Below are 22,112 nucleotides of genomic sequence, written 5' to 3'. Positions count from 1 at the left end.
TAGTATTTCAAATCTATCTGTTATGTGCCACAAGTCACTCAACAGGAAGTCTTTCGTACAATATCGAAACTCGTCAACTTGATTGAGGAATGAGAGGTAAAAATTTATCTCAGGTGGCAGGGGCGTAGATCCTGGGGGGGATAAGGGTATACATCCCCCTTCATTTTAGGTGGGGGGTATGGTGCAAACAATCATCCCCCCTATAGTTTGGTCTGTTAAATTGTTTTATTGCATCACAGGTCTACAAGTTGTGTGTTTGTTCTTGTGATTCTCGTGTTCTTACCAATCGAATTACACAATTAGGCTTAGATGTAGGATTTTTCAATAGCCGAAATGTACATCTTTAATATAGGCGTGCTTCTAAGCTTTTCGATCTAAGCGATAGTTCGTAAGTATTAGTCAGTAGGCCTAAGAATACATGCAAGTATCGTGGCAACAAGATTACTCTGTGACTGCATGTTTACAGCTTTCAGGTTCACGTAATCAGGGATTACCAATTTGCAAATTGGACAGTCCACATAAGTGGTTGCAAAAATCATCCCCCCCATCGGGTGTAAAAAATCTACGCCCCTGTCAGGTACTATTTATATATAGAAATAAAGAAAGTTTGAAGTAATTTGTTAATTCCCAGTTCCTCACCAGCTTTCTGTATTGAAGCGGTAACTTTGAAGCTCTTACACTACAAATGATAATAGCTTCTCAAATAAAATGGTAAGGATCACGATGAAACAAAATGGCTGCCATAAAAATCGTCTGTTTAAAACCTCCTTTAAAATGACTATGATTATTTAACAGTATTGTCCGAACAAGATTAAAGCTTGTCGTATTAATAAACTCATCTAAATCACTATATAAGTGTTTATGAAGTCAATCAAAATTTCACTACTTTAACGAACCTTCGCTCCAATTCTTTCACAGAACTCTTCTGTATGGAGTCTTAACGATTCCCTTTTTGTACCTAAAAGGATATGAGTACATATATACATGCGCTACTTTTGGCATATAATTAGTTTGAAGGTAGGTTGGTAGAAATCCTTATGAGTACTAAAATCGAATCGGGTATAGGCACACACCACGCTTTGTATTTCTGGCTCACAAAAATGAGACAAATCACAAAAAAACAAAGACAAGTAGCGAGTTTTAAACCTACGAAAAGTATTAAAACAAGAAAATCTAAACCAGAAAGGCTGAGTTACTTAACATTTAAAAAAAAATTTATCCTTACTTTGGCTCAGACCAACGTAATTATAGCGACTTGCCAAAGTAGGGATATATATATATTACATTTTAAGTAACGCATTTTTTTGTAGTTTCGACTTCTTTGCTTTAAAACCTTGTGTAGCATTAAAACTGTCTACGTTATTATTGTTAGCTAAGCTACTTATATATCGGGTCTAGTATGGCCAGGTAGGTAAGGTGCTCGGCTTGTAGTCTGAGGGGCCCGGGTTCGAATCTCCGTTGTACCAAAGATGATCGTCACGATTAGCCATTTGAGCGTTATAATGTTATGATCAATCCCACTATTCGTTGGTAAAGGAGCAGTCCAAGATTTGGCAGTGGGTGGTGATGACTAGCTAGCTGCCTTCCTTCTAGTCTTACACTGCTAAATTAGGGATGACCAGCCCAGATAGCCTTCGTGTATTTTTGCGCGAAATAAACAAAATGAAGTTATGTTTCAATTTGTCTTTATAAAATTTAATTTTTTTATTGTACTTGTAGAAATAACTTTTTAGATACAATTTTGTCTCTCATAAATTCTGAAATTTAACAAAATGACTCCTGGGCAGTGATTTACGACAAACAAAAGATGCATTTGAAATATAATTGACCTACGGATGAAAAGGCGAGCATATTTGGTGTGACGGAGATTCGAACCTGCGACCATCAGAGTACGAGTCAAGCTCCCTAACCACCTGGCAATGTCGGGCCCATGTGAAACGATATCAGCGAAAAGAAGTTTAATTTCGCTCTCTACCTGACCTTCCAGCACAGTCTACGGATTTACAATGCAAAAATCAAGGGTTCAATTACTCTCAGTGGGCTCAACAGATAGCCCGATGTGGCTGTGCTATAAGAAAAACACACACACACCAGACGAAAAATGACAACTTTGAATCGAACCTTTACTTTAAGCATTAGTTACAACGAGGAGAGCTGCTAGCAGAATCGCAACTCTATGAACGAGAATGCTTGTTTCTTAATAGGAGGGTTATATACTCTGGGGTTATTTTCTTAATGGTGCTTCTAGATTGTCTACTCAACACACAAGTATAAGACGTAATTAAAAACAAGATAACGGCAGAAATACCAAACTAAATGATACCTGTTGTTAGGGTGGGCCGTGCCAGATAGTAGATATATATAATTGCCTTTTCACAGAGGAACTGTTGCGAGCACCATTCTCTTTGACGTTTGTTATTTCCCGGAAAAGGGGCCAAGAGCCACCTAGAGAGGTCACATGTTTTAACCACTCATGCCACTGTACAATAATCTGTCAGTCAGTCAGTAGACACTAAAATTATGATATAAGGGATACTTAACATGTATAAGTTAACAGACTGATATAACTTGAGTTATATGTGTTTAAACGCAAATAAAAAATATTAAAAATATTAAGAATAACTACAATGCAACATTTATACCGTAATACGTGCAATTTTTGTGAAAAGTAAGAGGAGCAAGTTCCTCCTCTTGTAACTTATCTGCGGTCGCCCATTACGTTTAACATTGCAGTTTGAATTGTCGTGACTTCAGTAAAAGGTGCTCATACCGTGAGTTACGAAAAGAATTTACGCATTCTGTAGGTTACAACGCAGTATGACATATGAACCTCAAAAGTAAGAAATAAAAATAATTGTTACACTTAATTTTGATTTTATTTACTCTTGAAACGGGGCACTTTCGGAGACCCTGCAGAAGTGTATCTAATACTAGATGCTATTCCATTTATAATATATTAAAGAGTTATAGTGACACCTGCCGTCTCTATCGAAGGTTGCTAGAATATACTGGGAAGATCTATAGATTGTAAATGTGGTCCATTAAGTAATCATATTAGCGATAAAAAAACAATAAATACAATAAAAATATAGATATATAACTCTTCACTAAAATACGTTTAGTTGAGATATCGGAAATACATCAATAGACCTGTAATAATTTACCAGTTTGTTAGGTGTTCAACATTACTTTGGTGACCTTTAAAAAAGATATATATATTGTTTTAAATTTCATGGAAATCTATTCCCAAGCTATCTGGGTTAGCTGTTCCTGATTTTGAGCGGTAGATTAAAGGGAAGACAGCTATTTAGCACCGATTACCACCAACTACTGGGTTGCTCTTTACCGGCAAATAGAAGCATTGACCCTCACATTATTCGTTTGTTTGTTTTGAATTTTCGCGCAAAGCTGTATGAGGACTATTTGCACTAGCGATCACTAATTCAGCAGTGTAAGACTAGAGGGAAGGGAGCTAGCTAGTTATCACCACCTACTGTCGACTCTTGGGATTGATTGTAACTTTATATCGTCCACACAGCTGAAAAGGCAATCATGTTTGGTGTGAGTGGGATTAGAACTCGCGATCCGTCACATTATAGGCTGTTATATCATGAAGGTAAAAGATATGATAGAACTGGTAGTCATGGTAAAATACATATACCACACTGAGCTCGAAATCTCAGACAAGCGCACCACAACACCGTCTCAACGGGCTTTAATTTCTTTACACTTTACTGTGTACATCTAATTTTAAAGCCCACAAATAATTTTTACAAAAGAAATGCAGCCAAGGTGACGATAACGTTACAACTAATAAAAAGTGTGAAATATATTTAAGCTGAGGTTTCTCTGTAAAGCAAACATTCTTTTCAACAACTGATCTGAATATTTTAAGGTGATTTAGAAATTATGTTTTATAGGATACAGAGAGCTATCACTATTTTAAAGTTAGGGACACGTGGGTGTAAAGTTCTATGATATAATATTGCAAATAATTTTCTATCTCGACATTAATTTTTAAAAGTAACGTTTTGTCCTTTTTATCTCTTTATTTCACTGACATCCGATAATGAAAACGACTACATTATTTTCATTTGTTTTCTCTGGCACCATTAACTGCAGAGGTGGTGTCCTATTTTTAACCGCTATTTTAAGAACCAAACACTTACCCTACTATTTTACTTTTATCTTCTTTTCTTTTGTGAAGCCTAAAACTCAGTTAAGCAATCGAATAATTCGTTTAGGGGTGGCTTTGATGACGAAGCTGGATTTCTTAACGAAACAAAAGATCAAGTGAGCCTAAAAAAAGACTGCAATTCTATTAATAATTATTTAAACTGGTATCTTTCTTGATCTCTATTTTCAATTACCGAATATTCGAAGTTACCAAAGATGAGCCAGGGTGTCAGCACTTGATTTCAAAACAATTATTCTTCTCGCAGGAAATTAAGACTGAAATATATTGTTAGGTCTAACCCTAATCAGACAACAATGAGCTATTCACGTAACTAATATGTTCTCAAAATACACAGAAACCAAATTACAAAATTCAACTTAGAAGACGTTTGTTGTTTTACACTGATATAAGACGAAGGACAAATATTAATTAAGCCTAATGAAAATGAATTATATAAAAAAAAACAATGTTTATTACATTTTCCACTCATATTTTCTTTTAAACTTGTCACCAGCTAAGAAGAATGTGATAAGCGTATGTAGTTTATTCTAATTTATACCATGTTCATTGCACTCAGTTTACATGTGTAAACATTGTGCATTGCTACGACATTGGTCAAACATGCCTAAAAGAGTTTCCGTTATTTTGTGGTATAAAAATGCTATAGTCAGTTTAAAAACAGTGAGTCAAACAATATAGACTTTTTATGGTAACTGAACTTTTTACTATTGAAAACAGGTAAAAGTATTTATAATATTTTGAGCACTTAATATTCTCTAAACTGTGTTGAACGTTATACCAGAGGGATTTACTTTAGTGCAGTGTTCATTTGATCTTACTTAGGTAATTACATATCGAATTGATACGAAACGATAAGGCCCAGCATGGCCAAGCATGTTAAGGCGTTCGACTCGTAATCATAGGGTCGCGGGTTCGAATCCCGGTTGCACCAAACATGCTCGCCTTTTCAGCCGTGGGGGCGTTATAATGTGACGATCAATCCCACTATTCGTTGGTAAAAGAGTAACCCAAGAGTTGGCAGTGGGTGGTGATGACTAGCTGCCTTCCCTCTAGTCTTACACTGTTAAATTAAGCACAGCTAGCGTAGATAGCCCTCGTGTCGCTATGCGCGAAATTAAAACAACAAACGAAACGATAATTTGAAATTTATCATTTATTTCTTTTAATCACGAGCTAGCGACAACAATAGAAAGTGATATTACAAAACTGATTAAAATATTCTAATAAATAATATTACGAGATGAAAGATGTACTAATTTAATGAAAACCTTACAGTAAAGCAATATCTTTAATATTCTTGCTTTTTTATATTCGTTAAAGTAACAAAAATACGAGATTATGTTAATACATGACCTGATAAGGCAAATGTATGTAAAACATATAACACAGAAAATATCGCACATGAAAGATAAAACCACGAAACATACGAAACGAAAGAAAACAAGGTGAAAAAGCCCTTATAAAACAGAAAGCATGGATGATTACTCTTAAATCATTTTTATTTAAGGTCAAAGATTAGTAATCTCTGAAAATAATAATTCGATATCATTATTTTAATTAAAACAGTGAAATAAAATAAACATTAATTTATGTTATTTGTATTTAAGCACACAACCTGCAGAAGTTTTGTTTATTTGTTTTTTGAATTTCGCGCAAACCTAGCCGGCCCTAATTTAGTAGTGGGAAGACTAGAGGGAAGGCAACTAATCACCACCACCCACTGCCAACTCTTGGGCTAGTCTTTGACTAACGAGTAGTGGGATTGACCGAAATATTATAACGCCCCCACGGGTGAAAGGGCGCGCATGTTTGGCGCGACGGGGATGCGAACCCGCGACCCTCAGATTAGGAGTCGTACGCCTTAACACGCTTGGCGATACCGGGCCTTTTTTATGATGTAACTATCCTTTTGAAATTTCATAGTTTATACAGACAATTATGCTCCATGGTGCTCAGCTCAAAGTAAAGAAGCAGAAAATTGCAGCAAAAATGTCCCAAAATTTATAAACGGTTGAACAAAACTAGAGTACAACAACACGAACGTATTGTGATACATTATTTGTACAACAACATGAACGTATTGTGATACATTATTTTTACAACAACAAGAACTTATTGTGACACATTATTTGTACAACAACATGAACTTATTGTGATACATTATTTGTACAATAGCATGAATTTATTGTGATATATTATTTGTACAACAACGTAAACTTATTGTGATACATTATTTGTACAACAGCATGAACTTATTGTGATACACTATTTGCATAACAACATGAACTTATTGTGATACATTATTTGTACAACAACATGAATGTATTGTGATACATTATTTTTACAACAACAAGAACTTATTGTGATACATTATTTGTACAATAGCATGAATTTATTGTGATATATTATTTGTACAACAACGTAAACTTATTGTGATACACTATTTGTACAACAACATGAACTTATTGTGATACATTATTTGTACAACAACATGAATGTATTGTGATACATTATTTTTACAACAACATGAACTTATTGTGACACATTACTTGTACAACAACATGAACTTATTGTGATACATTATTTGTACAACAACATGAACGTATTGTGATACATTATTTGTACAACAACATGAACGTATTGTGATACATTATTTGTACAACAGCATGAACTTATTGTGATATATTATTTGTACAACAACATGAACTTATTGTGATACATTATTTGTACAACAACATGAACTTATTGTGATACATTATTTGTACAACAGCATGAACTTATTGTGATACATTATTTGTACAACAACATGAACTTATTGTGATACATTATTTGTACAACAACATGAACTTATTGTGATACATTATTTGTAGCTAAGATATTGTCAACTTTTCTACCTCTTATGTTTGTTTTGAATTTCGCACAAAGTTACACGAGGGCTATATGCGCTAGCCGTCCGTAATTTAGCTGTGTAAGACAAGAGGAAAGGACGCTAGTCATCAATAAGTTTTTCATGTAAAACGACTATTTCAGTACATGCGCTGTTATAATATATTAAAAAAACAACTCATATTTTGTGTTAAAAATAAAACGGTATCAGTTAAGTTGTTAGATATACTTTTGGTATTAAAATAGATGACAAATAAAAAATATTGAACCATATCAAAACATATCATTTAACTAAAGTAAGACAGTTTGTTTGTTTGTTTTTGAATTTCGCACAAAGATACTCAAGGGCTATCTGTGCTAGCCGTCCCTAATTTAGTAGTGTAAGATTAGAGGGAAGGCAGCTAGTCATCACCACCCACCGCCAACTCTTGGGCTACTCTTTTACCAACGAATAGTGGGATTTACCGTCACATTATAACGCCCCCACGGCTGAAAGGGCAAGCATGTTTGGCGCGACGGGGATGCGAACCCGCGACTTTCGGATTACGAGTCGCACGCCTTAACACGCTTGACCTTGCCGAGCCTCAGTAAGACAGTGTATTAATCTAAAAGCAAGAAATACTTGACAAAATCGGAAATGACGCAATCTTAAAAGACGTTTTTCTTTATTTCAATATGTTGACACAGTTTGTAATATCCTGTCAGTGAACTTGTAAATAATGAATCTAACTTAAAATTTGTGACTATGTGCAATAGTGTAGTGACAGTTAGAAAAAAAGTAAAGTGAAAATAGTAAGATATTTAAACTAACAAAAGTTTGTCTTGTTGTTAAGTACAAAGTTATACACGAGACTTACTGTACTGTGCCCACCTTGAATATATGGAAACCTAGTTTTTAGAGACGTGAATCCTGTGTTTTACTACTGGGCAATTGGAACTTATTAACGTAGAAAAAAATAACATATCATGCGAAACTAAAGGTGAAAGTAAACGGTACACGAATACATTACGCAGAAAAAAAAACAAGTATGAAACTACAGTGTCAAACTCTGACGAACAAAATAGATCATTGACTTATGACGAAGTTAAAAGCAAAAATAATAACGAAAACAAATAGAAACTGGAGCTTGACATCTGATCTCTATACTGTAATGGACATGTGAAACTGCTAACTGCCACTGCATTGACACTTGACGGCAAGTAACAGCTGTGTAAGCCCAGCATGGCCAAGAGGTTAAGGCATTGAACTCGTAATCTAAGCGTAGCGGATTCGAATACCCATCACACCAAACGTGTTCGCCCTTTCAGCTTTGGGTGTTATAACGTGACGTTCAATCCAACTATTCGTTTGTAAAAGAGTAGCCCAAGAGTTGGCGGTGGGTGTTGATGACTAGCTTCCTTCCCTCTAGTCTTACACAGCTAATTTACGGACGGCTAACGCAGATAGCTTAAGAAGCAAACAAACGGCCACTTCGTTGTTTCATAAATTGTTGTGTTTAAACCGCGTGGCAAGAATATCCAGGTGATAGTAGGCCCGGCATGGCTAGGTGGGTTAAGGCTTTCGACTCGTAATCTGAGGGTCTCTGGTTCGAATCTCCATCGCACCAAACATTCTCGCCCTTTCAGCTTTGGGGGTTATAATGTGACGGTCAATCCCACTATTCGTTGGTAGAGGAGTAGTCCAAGATTTGGCAGTGGGTGGTGATGATTAGCTAGCTGCCTTCCATCTATTCTTACACTGCTAAATTAGGGACAGCTTAGCGCAGATAGCCCTCGTGTGGCTTTGCGCGAAATTCCAAAACAAACAAACCATTTGATAATTGAATGCATAATCGTAATTCTACGATCTCAACTTTTACAGTATTTCATGCCACCTCACTGCATTCATTTTAATTTATTTCTATGTATTTTTTAAAATTCTTATAATAGCTATGAAAACACAATGGGTATTTACATTGCAATAAATACTCGTTTGTCAAACTAACATTATAAAACTAAAGACAGTATTAACTAACAACATTGCGTTGGTCTACATTGCTTTATTGTGTTCTGCTACAGTATTAATAATAAAGTGATAAATTTTGGTATAACTTTATATACAAGTTTGTGACAAAGTAGAAAATAGAATATATGAAAACAGTGGAAGTATTAATACTGAAACAGCGCAAAATAATTAACTGCATAGGTGATTGTTTTCGATACAAGATAAGCGTTGTTCTGAATACAATATACAGTCGTGGTCAAAATGTTTGCATACTGTTATATACTGACTAATTGTTTACATGCACAGAGTAGTTATTGAGTGAATGCTCTACTAGTAACAGATAAACACTTTCTAGATACTTCGTGTACATTCAGGCTTTGTCACACAACAAAAGTTTGAGGGCGTCAAATTATTCGATTGTTAATAAATGGAACTAAGCAAACGGACGTTGCCAGAACAGTGGGGCGCCACCATTGTATTGTATACATATATTAATGAAACGTCATTGGATTACAGGAAACGTTGTTCCAGGATAGCCTACTGTTGGACGCCGAAACACTACTGCCCGAGATGACTGTTTTGATCGGGTTGACACGTGGTCAAAATAATTCTTACAACTTTTTACAACAGGAATGGCATAAACACGTTCATTGCAGAGTACCAAGAAGATCAGTGAATAGGAGCCTAACAAAATAAGGTTATTCTGTAAGAAGGACTGTCAGCAATTTGATATTAACCACAATTCATCGCTGTCACTGTGTTACTTGGACAAGACAGCCTGTTAATTTACAGTTAGGACTTTGGCGACATGTCAGCTTTTAGATGAGCCTTGTTTATGGTTTGTTAAAGCTGATGGTAGGATTCGTATTCGTCTCGTCATTTGCTTGTAAAATAGATGAAGCAAAACTTTCCCACAGAGAACACACAAGAGGTGGTGCAGATAATGTTTGGGCAGCTATTCATCATAATGTAAAATATGCTCTTCATATATTACAGACATCACATGGAGACGATATGTTAGAGCAGAATTTGACAACAACTGTGTGGTCCTGGATGACATTGCTATGCTACTGCTCACAGTGCGCATATTGTACAAGATTATCTCAACCGGAAGGACGTTACAAGATTCCTATGACTAAAAAGTGTCTCCAGTCTGTAATTCAATTGAGAACTGTTGGGAACACATAGTCAAATATTTTATCAGAACCGTAAACATGGTTATTTTATGGTGTACAATCAAATACGTATCAACCTAAACCGAAAATATTACATTCAAAACTACTTAAAACAATAATCTGTATTTCAAAGCTAACTTGGAAGTTCACCATTTGTTGACTTCTGTTGTCTGACATACTTTGATTATACTTTCTGAGGCCTTTATCAAACCAACTCTATTTTTCTTTATTGTAGAATTAGAAAGGTTTTAGAATTTTCACTTGTGAAGACCATTTTGACAGCATGTATTCGACGTATGCTTCCTCGTAAGACGAAAGGGGTGCTAAATATGGTGCACCTTCGTAACTACGGTGATCCTGTATAGGGCGCTCAACTCACAGTCCAAGGGTCGCGGTATCGAATCCCCGTCACACCAAATATACTCGCTCTTTCAGCCGTGGGGGCGTTATAATGTAACGGTCAATTCCACTACTCGTGCTCAAGTTTTACAAGAAACATATTCCAACTGTCCACTGAACAAATTCCTAACATCTCAGGGTGATATTAGCGTTATCGTAAGCGAAGAAAGACGAGACAGTTTGTTCTCTTGAGTAGCCAATGGTCCTGGGTTCAAGTACTAGACCTGGAATTTATTTTTGGTTATCAGCCTTTTCACTCAGAATAATGATTGTTAGAAAGTTTACTTACATTGATCTTCTCATGCATGCTCTACTGATTCTATCTTAATATTCCAAAGCACTTGTCTCCCAGTGGAACAGCGATATGTCTGTGGAATTACAACGCTAGAAACCGGTTTTGATAGTGATGGTGGCCAGGGCCCATTATATAGTAGCTTTATGCTCAAATTCAAACAAATTTAAACACCTTTGTAATGTGAAATGTAGGAAGGCCATATTAAGAATTATGAAATACCAAATGGAAAAAAAAAAACATTAAGAAAATAATAAATACTTACTAAATTTACATTTACCTGGTAAATAAACTCAGGTAAAATAGGTAAACTTTTATGATCAAAAGAAATTGCACTACTCTATAGCAATCAAAATATACGAAATTAAAAGAAAAAAAAAACAACAGTTCTTCTATTCACCAATAAACAAAAATATGGACCTCATCCAAGGAATTCTGAAACTTCTACAACTCATTTTCAATCGATAGGAATGTGCCACATGCAAGCAATAATATAATACACACACAAATATTATGACTAATATAATGCTATATAAGGAATTTGTAAACACACACACACACAGATATATACAAACAGACACATCTAAAATCGTTTGCACACTCACAAAAAGCCAAAATTCTGCTTTATCTAAAACAGTAGGTGATACCTTATAAACACAACAAATAAAATCGACTTTCACTATTCGCATTGCAACATTTTGTTTATGTGCCGTAAGACTAAATAATTCATCACATTTCGTTTTATAAAATGTAACCCAATGATGTTTTTAGTCACTGCTTCAGCTCTATAGATACAGATAGAATTCGTTGCTTCATGCCCCTAGTGGTACGATTAGCATATATCTTAAAATTTGTTGTTATAGAGTAAGAATTCCCTTGCCGTGGTCGCTAGGTGTTCGCGTTGAGAACGCTAAGTCCAGCGTTTGCTATTATATTCACGATATTTATACTTTTTGCAGTTGTTTCCTTTAGCGGTGAATAATGGCAAAATACAGATTAGTTTGAAAGGCATTTTAAAGCAGATTTTACTATTTTTGTCAATTAAACTCTCCTAAAGTGTGTACATTGAGCTTTTCTCTTGAATTTCAATCCAGTGAGAAAAAGAGTGCTCGTAGCAACTTTTGATTGCTAGACGAAGATTGGGGTGGAGGTAATAAAAATGTTTTGAAGTTTTTTGGAAACCATCAGGTGGCTGTGGAATCGAAAGTTGGCAAATCTGGTGAGTGAAGTCTTGCACGCCCGTTTTGAAATCATGTGGTGTGTAGAATGAAGCAAAACGTTTGGCGTTTTTTATTCCAGAGAGGAGTGAGAGTCATAAATATTGAAACATAATAAACAAACTATGTAAACAAAATAGAATAAGGTTCTTTTTTTCCTTTTTCCCTTTTATATTTTGACCATAAGACTACCGTTTTATTTAACATTCGTGTTTCTCTAACAATTTCGCTCCCCGCTAGTACAGCGGTATGTCTCCGGATTTACAACGCTAAAATCAGGGGTTCGATTCCCCTCGATGGGCTGAGCAGATAGCCCGATGTGGCTTTGCTATAAGAGAAACACACTCTAACAATTTCAATAACTGGAGAATTTGGGTTTTAACGCTAATAACAAAGTTGAATCATGACTGGTTGTGTTTTCATGACTGTAGCCTATCAATCTGTTTGTATGTATATAGAGTTTGAATATCTCTTTTTACTTAAGTAGTATATAGTAACACCGAAACGTTGACAAAAATAAACAAGAAGTTTAGACGTCATGGAGTTGTCACAGTTTTCAAAAAAAAAGTATTCTTCCTTCCTTGTTAAAGCTAATTTTACTATCAGGAAATTAGAGAACCTACGGAAGGTTATGAGAAGTTTCCTATTAATCTATGGGCCCAGCATATCCAATTGGTTAATGCACTCGACTCGTAATCTAAGGGTCGCGGGTTCGAATCCCCGTCACACCAAACAAGCTCGTCCTTTCAGCCGTGGGGGCGTTATAAAGTACGGTCAATCCCACTATTCGTTGGTAAAAGAGTAGCCCAAGAGTTGACGGTAGGTGGTGATGACTAGGTGCCATTCCTGTAGTCTTACACTGCTAAATGAGTGACTGCTAGCGCAGATAGCCCTCGTATAGCTTTGCGCGAAATTCAAAACAAACCAAACCTATTACTCTACACTAATGCTAAAATTACGAAACGAAGAAACCTATGGAAGATTATGAGAAGTTTCCTGTTACTCTACCTTAATGTTAGAATTACGAAACAAGAGAACCTATGCAAGATAAAAGAAGTTTCATGTTACTTTATCATATCACACACAGAATCTATCACGATTCTGCTTCAAATTAGTTTTTACGAGGCTGTAACTTAAGAGTTTTCAAGCGACAAATTAAACGTGAATAAACAAGAGAATTAGAAGTCATGCCGGGTATCATTAACTGTCGGTAGAGTCCACTGAGTGTAACGTTCTGTGTAAATGTTTGTTTTAAGTTAAGCGCAAAGCTGCACAATACGCTACCTGTGCTCTGCCCACCACGGGTATCGAAATCCGATTTTTTAGCGTACTAAATCCGCAGGCATACCGCTGAGCTACTGGAAGGCATTATTAGTAAAAGTCTTTTTAAAGGTTAAGTATGATATACTTTTTATGTTTTTAACGTTTTTATGTTTCAACTATAAACTACTCATATCCAAAAAACTTTTTTACTTTAATAATTGTTTTATTCAATTTTTCCGGCCCAGCATGGCCAAGCGTGTTAAGGCGTGCGACTCGTAATCTGAGGGTAGCGGGTTCGCATCCCCGTCGCGCCAAATATGCTCGCCCTCCCAGCCGTGGGGGCGTTATAATGTGATGGTCAATCCCACTATTCGTTGGTAAAAGAGTAGCCCAAGAGTTGGCGGTGGGTGGTGATGACTAGCTGCCTTCTCTCTAGTCTTACACTGGTATATTAGTGACAGCTAGCACAGATAGCCCTCGAGTAGCTTTGTGCGAAATTCAAACAAAACAAAAAAATTAATTTTTCTTAGTCTTTGCATTAAATACCTACTGAAAGATGGTCTCGATTTCTGTTTACACTATCGATAAAACTTAAGAGATATTAATAGTATAAACAGTGAGAAACCGTTAGCGCTAATCCTAACTTTTTTTAACATTCTGATTATTTATAAAACTTCTTATACGAAGATTAATTTCACGGTATACGCTCGAAGTTCTATATCACGCTGACGCGTGTGCATTTGTCTTAGAAAATCGAACAAACAGAAAGCTGTTTATTTCGAAGCTACTACTGCTACTGAGATAAAACAAAAAATATGTTAGAATGACTTCACAGATCACGGAATAGTTTAAAAACCCTAATATCTCACCACTTTACAAGTGTGTTGTGTATGATTTTAAAGTTTCCTGACTGGTTCGTTTGATCAAGCACTGCAAGGTAACATTGATACAGTTTTTAAAAAATACGCGTGGTAGTAAAACTTATCAGCAAAACTTTAATTAAAAACAAATTACTTATTTTACAAAAGACCCCGTGGAGAAAGCAGTAAAGTTACGGACTTATGACGTTAAAATCTGGGGTTCTGGTTCAGTTTGTTTTGAATTTCGCGCAAAGCTATTCGAAGGCTATTTGCGCTCTGGGGATCTGTTCCTCTTCGTGGATAGGCCCTGCATGGCCAAGCGTGTTAAGGCGTGCGACTCGTAATCTGAGGGTCGCGGGTTCGCATCCCTATCGCGCCAAACATGCTCGCCCTTTTAGCCGTGGGGGCGTTATAATGTGATGGTCAACCCCACTATTCGTTGGTAAAAGGGTAGCCCAAGAGTTGGCGGTGGGTGGTGATGCCTAGCTGCCTTCCCTCTAACCTTACACTACTAAATTAGGGACGGCTAGCACAGATAGCCCTCGAGTAGCTTTGTGCGAAATTCAAAAAAACAAACAAACAAACAAGACAACTTTTATATGAAAACCGTGTTATGTTTCTCAAGTTCAAGAGTGCTATTCTGAAGAAAATTTCGATAATTGTCATTTCTTGTGCAAGTTGTGTTGCACAAGCCAATCGATTGCAAAGCCTTTGCCAGTCGTGTAATAACAGACAATACATATATTTATAGCTGCGAAACAGCCTGAGATATATCAGTTATTTGCTTGCGAAGTTGATCTCCAACAACGAGCCAAACGACTAACAACAGATTTTGAAACTTAGCATTTTGGTAGCGATTGTTTTCAATTTCGAACTCGACTGTTTTTATTTGCTTCTGTGAAGGTGCTGGTTTCAGCAATAGAATAAAATACTTCTAGACGTTTTTTTAAAAGATGATTTCGAATTGCACAAACAAAATCAGTTCTACTTTCCAGTTGTGTGTCATTCAATAACTCCATGCTTAATCAGGAAATATGTCGCAACAATACTTCTCAACGACGAGTTGCAATACATGTTTCGAATTAAGTCGAAGAATGTACCTGTCTTGAAGCGGCAGTTCATTCTATAATTCAACACGAATTTTACGGCGCATTGCATCACACACGTAAAAAATCCTTGGCTAAGCCTAAAATTCATTTTAAACACCATCGTTTTTGCTCTTAATGTTGATTTCACTGTGAAAATGCACTTAGTCTCTTAAGTCTTTCAGAGGCAAAGACATTATTCTCACGCTACTCAGAACATTTTCAGTGATGCTGTTTAATATACTTTGTCTTTCAGTGATAAACCTAAGAAACTGTTCGTTAGTACTGACCTAACAGTGACAAACCGAATGGTTTTTGCTAATGTTATGTTAGTTTGTTTCGGGAATACAATCGAGTAATACTTTGCATTTTTAGCAACAGTCAACAAGAAGTGTGAAAGTGTTCGAACAACAACTGAACCAGTTTATTTTGTGTGTTCTTTCTGCTTATGGATTTATCGTGCAGTAACTTTACTAATATGTTCTTTCGTGACTAAATTAGATTTTAAACAAATTTCAGGAAATTTTCTTTTGTAGTTGTGAAGAATTTCTTATGCCTTCCATGAATAAAAACAGTACCTTTAGTTCCACAGACTATTATCAAAGTAACTTTTTTTGTTTTTTTGAATTTCGCGCAAAGCTACACAAGGGTTATCTGCGCTAGCCGTTCCCAATTTAGTAGTGTAAGACTAGAAGGATTTGTTTGTTTGGAAATTTCGCACAAAGCTACTCGAGGGCTATCTGTGCTAGCCGTCCCTAATTTAGCAGTGTAAGACTAGAGGGAAGGCAGCTAGTCACCACCGCCAACTCTTGGGCTACTCTTTTACCAACGAATAGTGGGATTGACCGACACATTATACACCCCCACGGCTGGGAGGGCGAGCATGTTTAGCGCGACGCGGGCGCGAACCCGCGACCCTCGGATTACGAGTCGCACGCCTTACGCGCTAGGCCATGCCGGGCCTGACTAGAAGGAAGGTAGCTATTCATCACCCCCCCCCCCACCAACTCTTGGGCTACCCCTTTTATCAACGAATAGTGGGATTTACCGTCACATTATAATGACCCCACGCCTAAAAGGGTAAGCATATTTGGTGCGATGGGGGATTCGAACCCGGGCCCATCAGATTACGAGTCGGACGCCTTAACCCACCTGGCCTGTATCAAAGTAACAAAAAGTATTTCAACTATACCCTATTAATGCTTGAAAATGATTAGTTAATCATGTGCAAATTTTTCGTATCGCTCGTCTGGTTCATTTTGAACAGAGATTTTAATTTTTCCCTGTATTCAAATGTCCCAGGATGATATGATGATTTTTAATACCATTCTAAAAGTGACGAATGATGACAATGAAAGTTAACTGTGCTGAAGACTTGCAGCAAAAACAAAACATTGAAATTGACAGGTGTGGCCTAGCGATTAACGTGCCAGACTGTAGATCAAAGACCCTAATTCGCATACCGTTGCCGTGAGAAACAAAAAAAAAAATTATTTTTTAAACTATGAGGCTATTAGTGAATTATAAGAGTGACGGTAAAATACCTCTATTTAATTAGAGTAGCCCAAGAGTTGGTGGTAGATATAGTCTGTCAGTTCAAAATTAGAGACAGTTATGCAACTTTGGGGAAACATCTGAAACAAATACATTCAAGCACTTGGTTGCCTATTACCGAACAGTGAATCTACTCTCTTTGTACTTTTTTTAAACTGACATGTCCTTCCTTGTAGTCTATAGGAAGAAATAACAAAATAATTATTTAATAATCACGATGGATAAGTGGAGGAACAACCTTAATAAGAACACTTCTTTCATATCTAAAAAAAATATATACATAAATATCTTGCTTCTAGTTTCACTTATATTAGTTCATTGACTTTTTGTGAATAAGTTAAGATGTTTCAATTTTGTTTTTCATAACTGAATATGCTTGTTTACTACCAAACAGATTTATCTAGCCCAGATGACGCCTACCATCTGTTGCAACTTTCGTATAGGATTATAGGTCATTGAAAGAAATATCAGTAAAGCTAAACTAAAGGAAAAAAAAAAAAAAAATCAACTATGGGTCGTATGCAGTGGATTAAGGACACAAGTACATTGAGACATGGTTCTGACATGCTTGTCATCGGTGAATTGTGCAGTCAATAATATAGAGATCCTTTACCTTTTACGGACCATGTACAAAGGCAAGAAAACGGTTATTCACACCAACTGATGTAATTAGTCTTCCCTTTTCTCATGTTAAATTTCAAGCATGTATCATTACTGCTTTATGGGCTACAAATGTAAATTTTTATTCGTTTGTTAATGGCTAACCCTTTCTTGTGTTTTTGTGGGTTTTTTTTTTTCTAAGAGAAAAGCCACATCGGGCTATCTGATAGAATGTGATAGAATATAAAATTTCAAGTGTATTATGAAAATTCAAGGATTATCATTACACATATTCAAACCGCTAATAATTTACATTGGGGATCAAGGTGGGTAATTATGTGAAAGCTTTTAGAAAGAAAATGTGAACGTATTCAGAATAAAGAAAGATAACCAAGTTACTGATGTGATTAAAATTTGTTGCTTATGATTTATAGGAGATAACTGCCATAGAATGTATAAGATTCCAAGACATGCTACTACTGGTTCCTCCTGGGATTCAATGTCCTGATGAAGTGAGGGGAGAGACAATTATTAAGAATTCCTTTACAAAATAATGGGGCCCGGCATGGCCAGATAGTTACAGCGTTCGACCTGTAATGCGAGGGTCACGGGTTTGAATCACTATCATACCAAACATGCTAGCTTTCTCAGTCGTGGGGCCATTATAATGTGACGTTCAATTCCACTATTCTTTGGAAAAAGGGTAGCCTAAGAGTTGGCGGTGGGTGGTGATGACTAGGTCTTCCTTCTAGTCTTATACTGCAATTACGGACGGCTAGCGCAGATAGTCCTCATGTTGCTTTACAACAATAGAAATAAGAGATTAAGATAATATTTTGATGAAGTTAATTTACCATCATGAAGCATATAATAAAATCTGTAGCCAAACGTTTTCATGGACAGCGTTTCATTGAACTGAAAAAGATTGGTTTCCGATTACACAGACATGCGAATTTAAACTTCATAAAAGATGTTTTGGTTTGAATGACAAATATTTCACAATTTAATTACACAGGTTTTTCTATCATGTGGGATACTTTACAAATAGGAAACAAAAACAACTTATTTAGATCAAATTATAATTTCGTTTACCACAATTAAATTTTTTTATTGTTATGTTTGTTAATAAAAATACAAAGAAAGTGAAGAAAAGGGAAGAACCTTAATGTCAGACTAATATGTATCCTCATTCATCCTGATTTTAATGGCGTTTTGTGAAAAATTTGTAAGTAATGGAGAACAATGGATATCATTTTCGGACTTAGAGTAAAACATGTAAAAATTTCAAGACTAAAATTATCACAGTCTTGTGTTATCGTTTTTTTAGTGCTAGCGTTTATAATTTAAAAAGACTGTTTTGCTCTTTTTCCAATTTTATTTTGTGTCTGTGGATTTAAGACCAAATAATGGTACAGTCAGAACATTACCATTATCCCATCTTACAGATCTAACTTGAGGAATATAATTCTAAAAGCTTGGAATATGAAAGAAAAAATATTAATCAGAAAAAATTCTAATATATTTTCCTACAAAACTGGTTAAGATTACAGTTAGTGGCTTATAATATGATTTTTCACCTTCTAAAGTGTGAAACTAAACCATTCAGAAAAAAAACAACAAAAACGAATCTATCTATATAACACCATAATATTTTTGTTTCTTTGTGCGATTATATTCGATTTTTAACTTCGATAAAAATGTCACATTTTCATATAATTCATCAAAATACATTTAATGTATCCGCTATAACGTATAAAACAGTTAACTGAAATTTTCATAGAGAGTCATAAAGTGTGTATGAATATAATTCTGACAATGAACGTGATATCTCTACGCCCACTTGCGTTGTGAAAATACTTCTGCAGTGGCCCGGCATGGCCAGGTAGTAAGGGTACTCAACTCGTAATCTTACGGTTGTGGGTTCGGATCACCGTCACACCAAACATACTCACCCATTCAGCCTTAAGAGCGTTATATTGTTACGGTCAATCCCACTATTCGTTGGTAAAAGAGTAGCCCAAGAGCTGGTGGTGGGTGGTGATGACTAGCTGCCTTCCCTCTTGTTTTACACTGCTAAATTAGAGATGGGTAGCGCAGACAGCCTTCGTTTAGCTTTGCGCGAAATTCAAAAATCAGACCAATTAAAAACCACTTCTGTAGTACCTCGATAACGGTTTGTATAAAACTACTAAAATTAAACTTGCGTGAAATGTGTTATTATTTCAACCTATCGGCCACGGTTATCCAGCATCGAAAAGTATGCACAAGATAAGCTTGTGTCCCGCCGTAGATCTAACGAGTCATAGGAACACAGTCGAGATTTGTCTATCTAATAAACCTTTCGTTAGTTCTAGTTTAACCTACCCTTCCACAGTGGTCCTGTTGGTTCACAGTAGCTGGCGAAGGTCCACGCTGTATAACTGTTTTCAGTTGGAAAAGACTGCCGTCTCTGCAGGCCAACAAGAAGGTCACATCTACAGTAGGCTGCCTATCGGTGTTATACATGGAAAAAGCACGCCGGTGGTAATTGCTGAAAAGCAGTGGTTCTATATTATAGCCACTTTTGACAAGATATGTGTGATAATCTATTACAGAAGGCTCGTTGATACCAGCTCCGAAATGTTGATTTTCGTCCATTGCCATTGTCCGAGGGTACGTTGTCTGAGCTACTACGTGCCTCCCTACCACGGGCTCTGACGAGAAGGTTCCTCTCTGTGTCATCTCTGGAGAAGCTTTACGTTTTACTCTTTTCAGTTCCAGTCTTTCGTTTACGAAGCACAAGCGATAAATATGACAGTAAAAAAACGTTTACATGGAAACAGTGATTTCTCGTCACTGAAACTTTATTAATGGGCTTCAACGAGTTGTTGATTATCAATACGTTAATAAGGTGCAGCTACGTAGGGGACGAGACTCAGTTAAACTTATATCGCTGCTGGGTGAAACTTCTAAGCGGTAATCGCATAACAAAGAATATTTTATGATTTCAGTTAAGTCTGGAAAAAGAGGTCCATAATTCACATTTACAGTTCCTTGAAGCTCAGTAACAGCACAATTGGTGTGGATGAAAAAACAAACCTGCAAAAAACAATAAAATAAATTAATGACATCACTCTCACGTGACTCCCAGGGTAGATGTGAACAATTATCCCATTTTTAATTAAAAATTAGTTTTACTTTATATTATTTTAGTTTCTATGTTAAACATTCAACCTGCTTTTCGTATACATTGAAATATATTGATACATTGATAATTTAAAAAAGTGAACTCAAAACACAGACAGAGAAAAAAATATCATAAGTGTGCTAACTGTTTTATATTGTACACGAAAATTATAAATGTGTTGTAACATTAGTAATTTTTTTCGTCAGATGAACATAATATACATTCAAATATAGTCACACGCATATAAAAAGCATAAGATTTAGTGGGACAGTCGCTTAATTTGAGTCAATATTCCCGCTTTTCTGTTAACAGTTTTATGTAGGCCTAGTCCAGGTGTGTGACTGTTAATGCCACATATATTCTGTTCTAAATACTACTTCTCAACTGTACCTATGCACATGTTTATATTTCATATTATTTGGTTTGTGAATTCTTACTACCTTTGTCTGTCAGTTGCTCAGCGGTAAGTCTGAAAGCTTATGACATTTTAAAATGGGTTTCGATACCCGTGGTAATCACAACACAGATAACCCTTCATTATGCAGCTCTGCGCTTAAAAAACGAACAAAAAACATAATTATTGACAGAAAGACTACAAATTTTGTATGTAGACGAATGACTCGATAGGCTATAAAATGAGAACAAAATTTTAAAAAATAAAGTTCAAAATAGTCGTCAGGGATCTCAAAAATTTGGAACCAAAGGAGTTTGGACGACTCTGAGTTTGACTGAAAACATGTAAGGAATTATTCAAAATAAACTAAATTCGATTTTGGAAACACGAAAATGGGACTTTAGTGGTTGATGGAAGTTTTTAATCCGATTTATCGGATGTTGTTTGTTTGTTTTTGAATTTCGCGCAAAGCTACACAAAGGCTATCTGCGCTAGCCGCCCCTAATTTAGCGGTGTAAGACTAGAGGGAAGACAACTAGTTATCACCACCTACCGTCAACTCATGAGCTACTTACTCTTTTACCAACTAATAGTGGGATTGACCGTCACATTATAATGCCCCCACGGTTGAAAGGGTAAGTATGTTGGTGCTACCGGGATTCGAACCCGCGACCCTCGGATTAGGGAGTCGAACGCCTTAACATGCTTGGCCATGCCGGGCCCCTGCTTTTACATGATTTAATCGATAAAGAAGCAATTAATGTGATACTAGAAACAAATCAGTGCTGTGTGAAAATAGTTCCTGAACACATGTGGACAACAGTAGTTAGCAGTCTGTTTAACTGTCGTTAGTTGACAACATTAAACAGGGTATGTCATCTCTCATTAAGAATTTCATCTAATTTTTCCATCTAATACATTTTCATTCCCTTGTTATTCGTATCATTCTAATCCTAACCAACATGTAAGGGACATTTTTTTAAAGGTACTTTTCAAGCATTGTAAAACAATATTGTGGGGAGTGGAGACTGTGGGCTGT

The 22,112-nt window shown here is 36.1% G+C and overlaps 1 protein-coding gene and 1 pseudogene across 2 annotated transcripts in view; one reads left to right on the top strand and one right to left on the bottom strand.

Moving 5' to 3' along the window:
• LOC143226390 (calpain-C-like) overlaps positions 1 to 22,112 on the top strand; it is a 237,466-nt pseudogene that overhangs the window by 19,377 nt on the left and 195,977 nt on the right. The gene's annotated exons all lie outside the window — the stretch shown is intronic.
• The window catches only part of LOC143226936 (ankyrin repeat domain-containing protein 33B-like), a 39,610-nt gene that overhangs the window by 8,239 nt on the left and 9,259 nt on the right, over positions 1 to 22,112 (bottom strand). The window contains exon 2 of the mRNA XM_076458492.1: positions 19,878 to 20,591. Within this exon, the coding sequence (XP_076314607.1) occupies positions 19,878 to 20,234 (357 nt within the window). The 5' untranslated portion in view covers positions 20,235 to 20,591. The remainder of the gene's footprint in view (positions 1 to 19,877; positions 20,592 to 22,112) is intronic.

This window comes from Tachypleus tridentatus, chromosome 9 (assembly GCF_004210375.1).
Source record: "Tachypleus tridentatus isolate NWPU-2018 chromosome 9, ASM421037v1, whole genome shotgun sequence".
In the NCBI taxonomy this organism is placed as follows: domain Eukaryota; kingdom Metazoa; phylum Arthropoda; class Merostomata; order Xiphosura; family Limulidae; genus Tachypleus; species Tachypleus tridentatus.
Note: the sequence above shows the minus strand (reverse complement) of the source record. Positions and strands in the feature narration are given on the sequence as shown.